General features: G+C 47.3%; 1 protein-coding gene across 1 annotated transcript in view; it reads left to right on the top strand.

The window, feature by feature from the left end:
- The first annotated feature begins 7003 nt into the window (after positions 1-7003).
- Positions 7004-13824, top strand: part of LOC135827864 (mucin-3A-like) — a 24513-nt gene continuing 17692 nt past the window's right edge. The window contains exons 1-3 of the mRNA XM_065340301.1: positions 7004-7647; positions 9811-9971; positions 10325-10849. Of these exons, the coding sequence (XP_065196373.1) occupies positions 7333-7647; positions 9811-9971; positions 10325-10849 (1001 nt within the window). The 5' untranslated portion in view covers positions 7004-7332. The remainder of the gene's footprint in view (positions 7648-9810; positions 9972-10324; positions 10850-13824) is intronic.

Raw genomic sequence — 13824 nt, 5'->3', positions numbered from 1 at the left:
GGACTTCAAAGCAACGCTCTGGCCGGCTAGAAACGGCGTTGCAGGCTATCTGATGGGCGATTCCCCTGGCCGAGATCAATGTATACTGCATTCTTCAGGCCTGCTGGAGCTGTGGTGTTCGCCTGCCAGTTCGGCTTCTCAGTTGCGCACGATTTGTCTCCTGTTCGTGTTCCCTCAACCTACCGAGTATCGACATTGTGCCCGTTACATAATGTGGATACAGTGCATATCAGTCAATGTACACATCACATACTGGGAGGAACTATCAACTCTCCAGCTGTGACTCCGAGTTTCAGGTGTATCGAGCACGCCTTTCTAACTACCACAACTCTTTTAGTCCCAGTACACGTACCTTCATTCCTAGCGAACGACGTTCAGCTAGAAAAGAGTTGATCAGTTCAACACTGTCTACAGTAGCAGCTAGCAATGAACGTACACGTGACGTGTGTTCAGGCACATGCTGTCTCAAGGCAACGTAGATCTACGACTTACCGCAAGCCGGTAAAGCGCCCTGCTCCTTTTGTGTCGAGCCATTGTCGGAGCCCTCGTCGCATTGGCAGTTAGCTGAAAAAGAGGGAAAGGGTAAAAGTCGGGCTAGAAAAAAGGAGCCCGGGAAGGATGGGGTTGTTTTTGTTTCCCTGGTATGTCTGTCCGTTAGGCATGAACCACGCCCCCATATCAGCGACATGCTGACGGGCCGGTACATCTGTTACACGCTGCATGGTGTCAGGTCTCCACGGTATGCATGCTATGCGTACACCCAAACAGTCATGTCGCCCTTCAGGTAGTCATCGTCATGATTGCGTTTCGCGGCTTTCACCACTTCCAGCTTTCAGCGTTCAGGGCCTTTTTACGTTCTCCTAGTGTAGTCTTTGACATGACAGCTGGCTGGTGTGGTAAAGAGCGCTGAAGGCGAATGAAAAGGAGTTGACACGCGTATCGGTCATGACGTCATGACGGAGGTGCCTCTATCGGTACGTGTCTTGGCGTACAGATGGTTGATAGAACACGGAAAGTAAAATTGTTGCACGAACGGTCTGTTTTGGCTTACTGGTTACTGAACACACGTGTGGCACAAGACTGGCAGGCTGGTTAGGGTACGTGTGGCACACGGCTGAGCAGTGAACATGGTGACTGAAGAGGCAAACGCGTGTGCCAGTACACCATTGTACTGGCAGTTACAGTAGTAAGGAGAACCGTCATGAAACTGAAAGCTAAAGAAGCCATGTCAGACACACTCCATTGTCAACACGTTGAGTCCTGAACTGAAACGTGAGTGAAAGCGAAGATTCTGCGGCGTCCTACACGCCGTATTGAATCACCTCGTACAACAATCGTACAAATCACACTTTATGATCATGGATGCTCGCAATTTCCCATTTACCGGGGATAAACAGTTGAGGTTTATCAGTTAGTATGGCTGCTAATCCCCTCCGTGTGACAGCCACATGCTACTGTTCGCAGAGCGCTAACACGTACCCTGACCCTGACACGCTAGTGGGTGCAGAGAACTCACTGGTTGCAGAATTGCTCTAGCATGCCCATGGAGAAATGTGCCACCTCACCCGTCACTTGGGAATACACGTACACCCATGCACAGAGGTTGCACGCACGCGTCGCAAATACTCGTATTTCGATCTACAGTGTGCAAAGATGGTTCATGATTTAATTGTGATGCAGAATGTGAAGAAACATTGGAGGTAAAAAGCCAGCAGAAACAATATAAATATGGCCGGATAGAATGAGATTATGATAGTTCATGATTGTTTACAGACCAGTGGGCATTGACACCATGCAGCTACAGAAAGGAACTGCTGGTCTGGCAAAGGTCATCTCTCCGTCCCGTAAAGGTTGCAGTAAAATTCCAATGTGTAGGGTAACATTCCAGTTCACTGTCGTCACGCATTCTCTCTTCGAGAAGCTATCGGTCAGCAGACTTGTACTGCACTGTACTGTGTTGCCAATGCTGGCGGCCGGCACAAGAGACGCTTATCTTTTTGCGAACGCAACAGCTCATATGGGTATGGCTGACTTGTGATTCGTCATCCCTGAAGTGGCATCGTCAGATTCTGTCCTTGCTATATTTTCTTCATGTCATTTACCAGTTTCCGTCTTTATTAATCCATTTCAAATTCAATGTATCTCTTAGTTGTCGTCACCCCTCCTCTATAGTTTTACCGTGTTCTTGCGCCCATTTCCTGAAATCCCCTCTCTGGAAATTGTCTGTGGAATGGAACAAACTTCCAGGAAACATTAGCTGCGTTCAGTCCTCTGTCAATTTCCGTATTGCTCTAAACGCTCGTTACTCACAGCATAGATATTCTCTGACTGGAATTCCGAACTTCTCCGTTTGAGAATGGTCTTTCCTTGCAATTAATCTTTTTTTGTTCTGTGCCGGCTGGCATGGTATGATGGTACAATAACCTTTTCTTCTTTTTTCATTAATGGCTTTTTCTTTTACATGTACCTTGAACGGTTCTTTACAATCTGTATCACAATTTGTGGGTTCAGCAATAAAGGATATACTGAAGTACATGTAAGCACTGTTCGCATTACATCGAGCAAGGCTGGTCTACACTCCACCGTCACGACAGTAACGACAGTACCTGGCTACTGTTCTTCTGTTCTTCTGTTCTTCTGGTGACGTCCTAGCCAATCCCGTTGGGAACGCACTGGATTGTGAGCGTGCATCTGCTTGCAGCAGTGATGTAGTCTATCTCCAGAGTAAACAACAAAGTACAATTGTACATGTCAACGGGGCAGCGATACCCTTCGACGAGGACATCCCCGCCAAGTATTAGTTGAACAGAAATTGCGCCCTGAGGATTTAACCGTTACCTGTAACTCCTCCTTTGCTGATCTGCGTGACGTCTATTCAACTGTGATGGGTTGGGTAAGAGCAATTGCACTGTGTACGGATGCTCTGCATTGTAGTGACTGCAAATAACTTTGTGGCCACAGGCGGACACCAGGGCATCTGACCTGAATCATGCACTGCTGTAGACCGTTACTGTATGCAAGCGGGTTGTACATCATGTACAGGTACGTGAATACTCTTGTTGCTGGCAATACAAAGAGTCCACAGTGCTTGCTTTATGCATGGCACTCTTGGTACTACTTGTCATTGCAGCATTGCGATTAGTGCAACAGGTCACCCTCTTCTCTTCACAAGGAACCGACAGCACCCCTAACTGACCTTACTCCTATTATAGTAGTCCCCTGCCTGCATGCAGTGCACAAGGATACTGCACGCACTCCATACCGCAACGTCTGGAATTGACATGGACAGTAAAGTACAGTCTGGCAGATGTCTGCAGACACGTGACAGCATGTGACGTGAGTGGCAAGGCAGATACCAGTAATCGTGGGCGTCATCACTGCTGCTGAGCACCTAATCCTCCTCCTATCACAGTACTACAGTGCATGTATCAACAAGACGGCAAGAGTATTTTTTATGTACTCTTGGTATCACAAGTCACAGGCGCCTCTTTCACGGGAAACGCTCAACACGCATTTAAAACCACACAACTCTGAATGAAACACGATAATGAAAAAGGTCGACAAGTCACAACCATTAACCATGTATCAATGATGAATGAGGGCATATGGAGTCTATTGAGGCAGGACATTGCAAAAGCTGGTGCTATCAGTACTGTATCGCCAACAGTAAAGTCATAACCATTAATTTTATATTATTATCATTTATTTTTGTACTGTGGTACAATCGCGGTATCACTTGTTCTAATAATACTGTTGATCAGTAAGAGCAAGAGCACATCACGTGGGGCTGATTTACAGTGTACATGTACTTGGCAATACTGCAAAGAGGCTCACCGTACACAACCGTACACAATGGTACATGTACATCATTATTCTACATGACTTTGTACACAAAGGCAGAAGAGAACAAAGGCAACCGGCTAGATCATTGTTGTAACGCTGCGTTTCATGCACGTATCAAAGCCAATCCTCAGACAACTGACTCAGTTGTCTGAGGATTGCCTTAGCTTTGCTATGTGCATGATCTAGCCGGTTGTCTCTGTTCTCTTCTGCCGTTGTGCTATTGCTCCATCATTGTGCTATTGCTCCATCCTTGTGGTATTGCTCCATCCCAGTTGTGGTGTTGAACAATCTAGGCAATCTGGGAATTCCCTCTATTGAGTATTGTACATGTACATGTAGGGCTTCTCGTATTCTTGCTATTGCCAGTATTGGTATCAACCAGTGTATGCTCATGATCATTATGATTGACGCAATCTCATTCTCATCCATGATCCACCGTAGTACCTGTATAACGACGTTACGTTACCGGCGGCCATGGGTACATGTACATCACCAGCAAGAATACATAAACTGTTTATGCTCAATCTGCGGACAGAACTGTTTCGTCCTCTGTGGTTTATGTAATCTTGTCACAGGTCGCTACGTGAAGGTTTCTAGGGAGGTTCTCTTTCGAATTTTCATCTGCGCCATGCGCCAATGCTTCATGGTGTAGATCTACTACGTACACGTACATGACTGTACTCTGCTGCATGTACATGTAGATAACTGATTATCGCTCAGCCACGACTCTACGTAACTTCGTACGATGCGCACCGACCGTAGCTCGTGGTGGGTCTCGAGTCTCGACCCTCTAGCCGCGGTGAATTGACAGTTTGCCAAATATGAGCTGAATGTCAAGAGTCGAAGGGTAGGATTTCACACGTCAACTGACAGCCCCCGTGCTGAAGTGTCAAGGCTACAAGCACGTACCACATTTCTATCGGTACCGCTTTCTGTTCATCTATGAGTCACAGCCGATCAAGGCTAGCAATGTCAAAGACTGCGTGGATGCGAACGAGCCGGAGGAGGCTGTGATACGCAGTAACATTAACAGTAGTAGCAGTGACGTTGCATATTGTGCACAGATCGTGGCAGGTACGTTGCAGCCCTGGCCACACGATTATGCACGATTATGCTGTGCCCAAAACTGGGGCAAACATGTCGCGGCTCACACCCAGAAAGTTACCATTGTTAGTGTCCTTCAGTGATCATGACTCGGAGTGGCTCACAGTGGCCTAGTGAGATTACCGGTATTCACAAAATCGTGGAAGATGTGTACTGCTACACATGACTACATGTACATGTGTAATGGTCACATGTTCTTCTCTTCGTCAGACTGTGTGAATTAGTGTGTTGAGTAACTTGCATTTATGCATTGCCAAGTAGCTAGTGGCAATGTGTTTCCGTATCACAATGATGTTTAGTGTTTGCACATGTGGAATCTGCACGTAGCCAGCTAATTGTGCAGCCCTGGGTCCACTGCTCATCCTTGTGAAGCAGTGACTGCCAGCAACCTGCACTGAGGATACAGACTGCAGCAGTAGCGTTAGAAGTAGGAAATCCCGGTATGATCTTAGCTCACTCTACATGGCATTGTATATCCTGAGCTGCTTTCTGAACACTGAACTCTCCAGGTGAAAGGAACACAGAACAGCCAAAGGTGCGGCTGCCCGAAGTGTTCCTTCTTTCCTCTCATGTTGGTACTAAATCTAGCTACATGCATGAGTTTACAAACTCGGAGGGAGTTGTGGTTGCTCGTGACAGTGCTCCATACACCAAGGTGAAGAGCCTAGTACACACACTTGAAAGGAATCAAAAGCGTTTCTGCTGTAACTCTGCGTTTCACGGCAGCGCTGTCTGATGATGACTTCCAAATTCCGCTCCACATACTATTCCCAATAACGTCTGTTCTTCTTTTCTCTCCTTCTCCTCCTAGCACTGTCTGTCTTATCATTCCCCTCCTTCTAATGTACTGTCTCTCCTCCTAACATTTCGGATCATGTACCTCAGTGTCACTCTTTTCATTTTTCTTCTTTTTTTTGTGCGTTTTATGTCCCCATGACGTCGAGACCTCAGGTCGGCTGAGGGCAAAAAGCCTCACCATCACTATGCTCCCACTATGTACTATGCAATTTCTTGTCTTTGCCTGTGAGCTGTGATCATTGTAAAAAAAATGATCGGTTAAAACCGTGAAACTCAGAGTTACAGCAGAAACGCTTTTGATTCCTCTCAGGTAGATCTACATGTACGAGTTTACATGTACCTGCATGCTTGAAGACACAAACTGCTTTCCGGATTAGATTGCAACCCTAAGTCTCAGAGTAGCAACTGCATGTACTTGTACATCATAGTTGATGTAACTTATCACGATTGGGCTTTTTGTTTGTTTTCCACGTGTGTACGTGAAGGTTCTGCGGCCTGCACATTTTTAAATCACCATTGCCGCTACATTGTACTTTCATAAATTATCATTGGAAGTGGAAGCGTAATGCAGTGATAAAATCAACACTTCAAAATTCAAATACCGTACAGTGTACAGACAGTTCATGCTAGTACTGTAGTAGTATCCACGCAAGTCATGACATGTGTCATATCTACGTCATTAGGCCCATCCCTCGTGCCGTCGCGGATAGGTCGTGCCCACCACGAAGGCAGGACTACACTACAGACTCAGTAGATCTAGCATGCAATCCCTACAACATATCAGTGCAGCCAACACAGTCACAGGTAAGTAAGAAATGAAGAGTCAGTGTCTATGGAGTATGGTGTCAGTCGTCTCGTCCAGTCGTAGATCTGCGCATACCACCAATGACAATGACCACTGCCTGGGTAGACTACCAGTAGATTCCACACAGACTCTCACACTGAGTCACAGGGTCAGTAGTCATGTATGACTTGTACTTGTAGACCTACACTACAGCGTAGATCTACTACTCACCCGATTGTCCACTGCACACATAATTCACTGACTGAGTGACTGCCCGCTAGAGTCGACTCTAGTCTACCTGGTCTACACTATGCCCATGTATCCATGTGTCAAGCGTCAATCCGCCAAGTGGAAGAATGACGACTGCCTCTGCCCTATGCCTAGGCTATGGCCACGGGCAGGGTAGGTGAAGCATACAATGACTGAGAGCCTTCTAGACTGTCAGGTCGATAACTTGCCCATTGTGCGGTCAATATTTGTAGGAGGGGGCAAGTGAAACAGCACTGATTTCCAAAAATCTTTTCCTTCTCTGTTGTTTGCGCGTTTTTCAGTTCTCATTGGCTGTAAAAGTAATTCTGCCGACAACAGAATAGTTTCCTCGCTAGCACTGCATTTCTTCCAGAGGTGGAGACGTGTCTTTGATAGCCTTTATAAGGTCAGAGAAGAGTGGTTTGCGAGAATCTGTTTTTAGGTGAGGTAGTTATCGGAATAGCGGGGAGGTTCACATGTTCTATTTCAAGGCACGCTCGCGCTCAGGACTTGGCTAGGCTGAGGTTTGCCAGCCTGCAGAGTGCAGTCTACCGATGCTGCCGCCGCTTGGGTTGCTCGGCAACCGGGACGTATCAGCCCGCCCGACATGGCGCAGTGTTCTCACACGGTGCTCCGGCGAGGCAGCAGTCGTGTTGCTCGCTGTTTTGTGTTGTTTCTTCTTGCCGCTGGGACTGGCACAAACATACGAACAAGTGGACTTTAGCCAGAGCATTACAGCTAGCAGTACGTGCGGCACTGGCAATGCCACCAATCCGGATGGTTTGTGCGGAGAAGCTGTATGCCGGCAACAGTGTCTTGGGGGAGCCGAGTATCTGGATTTGCTGCAACTCTCGGGACTCGGATCAACGGTAATTCATTTTGCGATAGACCGGTGCTATAAGTTAGTAGTAGCCAAGCATTCGCTGAAATCAGAATATGCAGGACACGTGTGTCCCGAGGCTGAGCAGTAATGTGGTTTCCGTGCACTGACAGACTATACTACTCCTAGTGTACTAGTAGTACTAGTAGTAGTAGTACTCGAGTTGAGGGACAAAAAAGTAGTAAAAGTCATACAGTCAGTGTGTATAAATCTGCTCTCCTCCGTGAGGAGCTAATACTTCGTAGAGGAGCAGCGTGGTTCAGTGTCTGTTTGTGACTGTATGCACTGCGCGGCATGGCACGCTCGGCGGTTTCAGGAAGGACGTGTCCGTGATTACTTCCTATCTCTGTGGCAGAGCAGCACACTCAGTGCTTGGCCAGCAGTGTGTATTCACAGTGGTCAAGGCACTGCAGATGGTTGCCACTGCTGATCCACTTCCACTGGAATAGATTGCTAAAAATAGGCATAGCTGCATGCACCCAGTTCTATCTGCAGAAAGAGCAAAGGCAATGCAACATCAATGTCTGCCTGGACCAGCTGTACTGCTACAGTGTTAGTGTGTAGTGAAGTTTGACGGTGCCAGCCAGGGTTTATGCTGGTCACCTGTGATACATGCCTTGACTTAGTGGCAGATGAGCAACCTGAGCACAGAATAAAATTGCATGAGTTCGCGTACAGGACGGACCAAGAACTGCCCATTCCGCTTCAGTGGGATCAGTGCCACCGCGAAATGATCAAGCGTCAGATGCGGCTCCTAAACGGCGGGGGAGGATAGATCAGATCCTCCAACCAGAGGCCAAAGGCCAAAAACCCATTTGCCACATCCATGTTTTCCTCGTGCCAGGCCTCAAAAGCACAGAAGTCACAGGAAGTTCCTGGAAGACCTGTTGCACCATCACACTTGAAAACCGGTACCTTGGTGATATGTGCAGTAGTGAACCCGTCCTTATCTAGCTTTTAGGCGGTCAAAGCAGTGACTAAATGGCACCTAACAGAGCGAGTGGTGCCAACTGCATGATGAAACTACAGTAAACCTGATTTAAGCGACCACCCCACGCCCCACGGTGCCACCCCACGGTGCAAGCAAAAGCAGTCGTTAAAGCCAGGTGGTCTTTAAAACCAGGTCCCACAGTGTCTATGTAGAACTGTCGGTGCATGGAAAGACGGTCGTCAAGAGCAGGTGGTCGCTAAACACAGAGATCGCTTACACCAGGTTTTGCTGTACTTCGAAAGCTAGATTATAAGGGCTTGTTTGTTGCTGCTCATATCACCAACGTGATCATGAAGTGTAGTGGTGCAAATGGCCTCATTGGAATTTCCAGTGGCTTCTGTGCTTCGTGTGCTAGTTTGTGTTCCACCAACACGACATCTACATGTACTTACCGACATGTTTAGACGGGTTCAGTGGTACAATTACCGTATTTTTCGGAGTGTAAGCCGGCACTTTAGACACCAATCATTCATCCCAAAAAATATTGGTGTGGCTAATAGGGGATTCACACTCACGGGGAAACCTGAGGTCACGGGACAAGGTAAAAGTTTAGACCTTCGGTCAACGGAGTGGGGCCGTTCACACCCGTGCCGGTCAGTTTTCCCTTGGCCGCATGTTTGGCCATGAACTTGTGGCTGGGCAATTAAAAAAATAATCTGTTCTGCATTTTTGTAGTACATTCTATACTGTATCTTGCATTCGCCATGCACGATTTTCCGATGGCCACTGTCTGAAAATGCAGGTTGCGATGCACTCGTACAACTGGGGTTCAGAGTTCTTGCCAAAGACAAGATCTACGCATGCGCGTCTTATCGCCATGGGATTTTTCCCTTGACAAACGTCCTGAGGCCCACGGCCACGGCTTTGCCAATTTTTCCCGAGAGGTTCTTCCTTTCCCCTAGTACCATAGTTTCCATAACAACTTTCCCATAACCGTGGTTTTACCCGTGTGTGTGTGAATCCCCTATTACTACGATGGTCAAGTTAATGGTGGTAAATGGAGTAGATGTCAATATTTCGTGACAAAAAATCTGGGTGTGTCTTACACTCTGGAAACCATGGTAACTGTATATTTCAGGAGAGAAAATACAGGCCAGTTCCTTGGCCTTGACTCATACCTACCCTTACTGCGGTGTGCTCTGTGTTCCCTGGATTGTTCAGGAAAGTGCTTTACAAGTCAGTCGTCGGCCAGGATCACTACTACCCTCAGTGGGGATCGACAGTGCAGAAATCACCTCCACAATCCCACTGGGCACTGCAGATTTTACCGATGGGTTCACCGTCACCGCCTGGATACATTTGAACAGCTCAGTTACTCCAGAGTAAGTCATACAACGCATAACATGTATGGTATATCCCATAGGTACAGTGGCGAAAGTGCAATCACACTGTACACGCAAAGTCTGCCTGCAACTACATGTACAATCATGTACTCTTCATGGGGAACGATTGTGTAGCCAACCTCTGTACTGGCTGGTGTCGTGACTGTGCAAACGATGCCTCTGTGGCGGTTGGTGACTAGTGATTCTGCACATACTCTGTGATGGCAAAAAGTAGCCCGGCGCAGTGAACAGACATTGGATGTGTTATTGAAATGATGCTACTTACCTGCACGGAATTATCTTACTACCTTTAAAAGTGCTTCTTGTTAATTTTCTTGCCTTTGTGCATGCAGTGGTGATACTGTTTGGCAATCCACATCGCCTGTCACAAGTGACCTACGCATTGGAGCAGCACCTGCGAACACACCCGACATAGCTAGCTTGCAGTACATGTTCTCAGCCGATGATGATCCAAGCCAGTATGTAGCCCTCAGCACACAGCTCAATGCAACGCAGCTAAACGATGGCTGGGTGTTTGTGGCCGTCGTACATGATTCAGCCACATCACTTGTGTCACTGTATGTGGGAAACAAACTGCAGGACTCGGACTCGGGAACACTAACAAATGCATCATACTACTTTCCTCTGATTGCCGACACGCAATTTGGAATGGGTGGAAGTGCAGTGGCAATCATTTCCAGCTTGCAAGATGTCCTCTTGTTTACATTTCCAATGTCAGTCAGCAATATCAGCACTCTAGCCAGTGGTGCAGTGTCGCTATCAGGTGCCACTGTTGAGGCGCAGTGCCTGTGCAAACATCCTCTATTGTTCAACCCCACTGATCAGCAGTGTGCCAATGACTCCTCTCCTGTGCCAAGGTAAGCATGCTTGTGGTTCAGGATAGTCATTTCTCACGGATATGCCGCCCAACTGTGAAGAAAACTGCTTAAAAAAACATGTATGAGTCCTCAAAGAATGGCAAGAATGGATCCAGGTGGACCCAAACGTTAGCATTGTCTTGAATCCAGGCTGGCTACGCAATAACGTTGACACTTCCAAGCCTTTTTGTAGGGATTTCAGTCACGTGACTTTTTGGCCCGAAAGAGCCTTCATGCAGCTGCATTGATTTGGGGATCTGCGCATGGCACAATTTTTGCGGAGGCGTTCAACTGTCACTGGATGATGCAGTGACGCTTGGAGACAAAATCGAACGGGTTTACATGAGAGTAGAGGTTTTGAGCTTTCATTTGGTACCAATCTCGGTGAAATGGCGTAAAAAAGACTGGATTCGTGCGTCTTTCAATGATTTCAAAGTCGATTTTCGATATGATGCAAGCATTGCACACACTCGCAACATCGATAATCGGATTCTGCACCCTCGATTTAGTTTAGATCAGTTCCTTGTATCTTGCTGACGAGTCGCGGTTGTTCGCGAAATTTAGTAGAACGCCATGGCGTGCGAGAAAGACGAGTCTTGGATTGGCCCTCTGTGCAAGAAGCTGTCTCTGACGCGTAAACAGTTGCAATGCGCTCCGTCTTGACTCGCCATCAGGGCGGGTAGCAGTGGATAGTCCTGGCCAGCTGACGAACAGCCTCGTCCTTGAACTTCTGTCGTGGACTACAAACACGCAAATAAATTGGCAGTCGCTGATTTTGCTGTTGTCAGCAGTGGATGGCAAGGAAATAGACAAAGTGAACGCGAAAGCAGTTGGGACGAAAGTCAAGCGGGTGAGATACCGACGGAAGAAGCTGCTGAAGGACAAAGCCGAGGACGCCATCAGCGAACTGCTTTGTCAGCCGTTCGTTCTGCCTGAACTGGATGTCATCCCAGCACATAATGTCGGTACTGAATCGTGTGACATTCAAAAAGAAAATGCCAGTAAATTTGAAAAAAATTCTGTTGAAAGCCTGTCAAAGAAAATCATTGATCTGGAAGAAGAATTAGCAAGAAAAAGGGAAACTGCAGAAATCTGTTGTGTGTTCCACGCCCCGAACCTGACACATCGGCCTTTAGCATTGACTCTCCTCCTCTCCTCTGGTTGCTTTAAACGTTCTCGGCTAAAACGAGATGTCAACCGGCATGTGGCTCGCCAGCATGGACTCTCTTACCCTGACTCTGGCTCCCTGTCACAAGGGAGTGACGTGGCCCTATGGGGCAGTCATGCTATAGTAGTAGTATGTGTGTGTGTGTGTGTGTGTGTGTGTGTGTGTGTGTGTGTGTGTGTGTGTGTGTGCGCGCACGCGTACATGTATGCTATGCCATATCAGTATGTACATTTATCCAACAGGTGAATTTTGATACAATGAGCAGCAGTTTCATAGATTCTAAGCCTGTTGCTAAGGTCGTTGCTATGGACGCCATTGTTGTTATTTCTGTTCAGTTTTTAAAAATTCAAAAAAATATTCAGTGATTTTATACCGGTGGGCTCCACTAATCATGCTGTCCAAGTTTGGTGCGATTTGGAGTACTTTGGGCTGTTGCTAGGGTGTTGCTATGGCCTTCTTGAAACCCGTTTTGTGCCGTGCTTCCCATCCTAACTGTATACTTGCCGATGAAGGGTACCCACCCGTATTCAAATGATCATAACTCTGGTTTCCCTTGGCCGATTGCTCTGATTTTTTGGCTGGTTGATAATCACATCCATATCTTTCATTTGAGCCATAATTGCAGTATGCACTGTTGACAACAAAAAACCGCCTGAAATCCCTACTTTTTGTCACAGCATGACCAGTCTGGGAGATGTCCAATCTAGGACAACGCACTCTGATTGGTCACCTGTCCCAGGGTTGTCATGGAAGCGTCGGTCGCGCACACGCAATGAAAAGAAGTGCTGTGCAAGCATTTCTGAATGTATGTGGAGGATGCACGATCGTAATGGCGATGGATTTCTTTCCGAATCGGTCAAGTTCGAGGGAGAAGGCGGAGAATATCGGAAATCGGCGGGGATTGAGGTAGTATATATTCGATTCGCCATCGAATTCCCGACCGAATGGCCGTTTTCGTTTGGGGATTTTATGTAGGGTTTCTCGTAGCCACGCGGCGCTTCTCTGAAAACAATAATTATTGGTTCTGATTTTGAATGTTTGTCTTTGGAATGTTTCTTCGTGCCCCGGCCCATGCGTTCATTTCGCCTCAAACCTGGCCATGCAGAGGAGGAAGACGAGGCAGCAGGCGCAAGGCCCGTAAATTACTACCTGGAAGATATTATTTGGCCATAGCTTGCTGTTGGCGTTTTTTGATTTCTTGGATACAACAGCTCTTGGCTAAAACTGGGCCTTGGACGGTCTTTCTTGGATATCAACCCAGGACGTGCTCCTTTGGGCGTGGTGGTCATGGACGTATCGCCATCTCTTTCAACCAGACCCTTCTGCTGCCTGAAACCAATGGCGAAAGGAAAAACTTCATCGCAGCAGCAGCTACTGCTCTGCTGAAAGTGCGAACACAAATTGCTTCGTCAATCCTCTTGTGCATTTTCAATTTTCAATGCGACCAAAAGGATTCGCTTGCCAGTTCCTTTTTCCAGGGGTACTCAACAACGAGGAAAGTAGAATTCGTGAAGGCAAGAGGCAAGCCGCCAGGAGAACAGCAACTTTTGAGACGAAAGGCCTTCCTTGCATTTGTTTTGAGTGCGACATGTTCATCTTCCTCGGACGCGACACAACGTTTTGAGTCACGTGTCACGATTACTATGGGAACAGCATAGATGCATGCTGGTCCATTGCTGGGTTCCGGGTTGTCCTATCTAGAACATCTCCAGGGCTGATGACCGAGCGAGTTAATGCCACACAGCCCTGCACCTACAAATACTGGGATGATGAACTGGCGAAGGGTGCAACTTGATTCACTCAATCG

This window comes from Sycon ciliatum, chromosome 1 (assembly GCF_964019385.1).
Source record: "Sycon ciliatum chromosome 1, ocSycCili1.1, whole genome shotgun sequence".
Lineage (NCBI taxonomy): Eukaryota > Metazoa > Porifera > Calcarea > Leucosolenida > Sycettidae > Sycon > Sycon ciliatum.
Note: the sequence above shows the minus strand (reverse complement) of the source record. Positions and strands in the feature narration are given on the sequence as shown.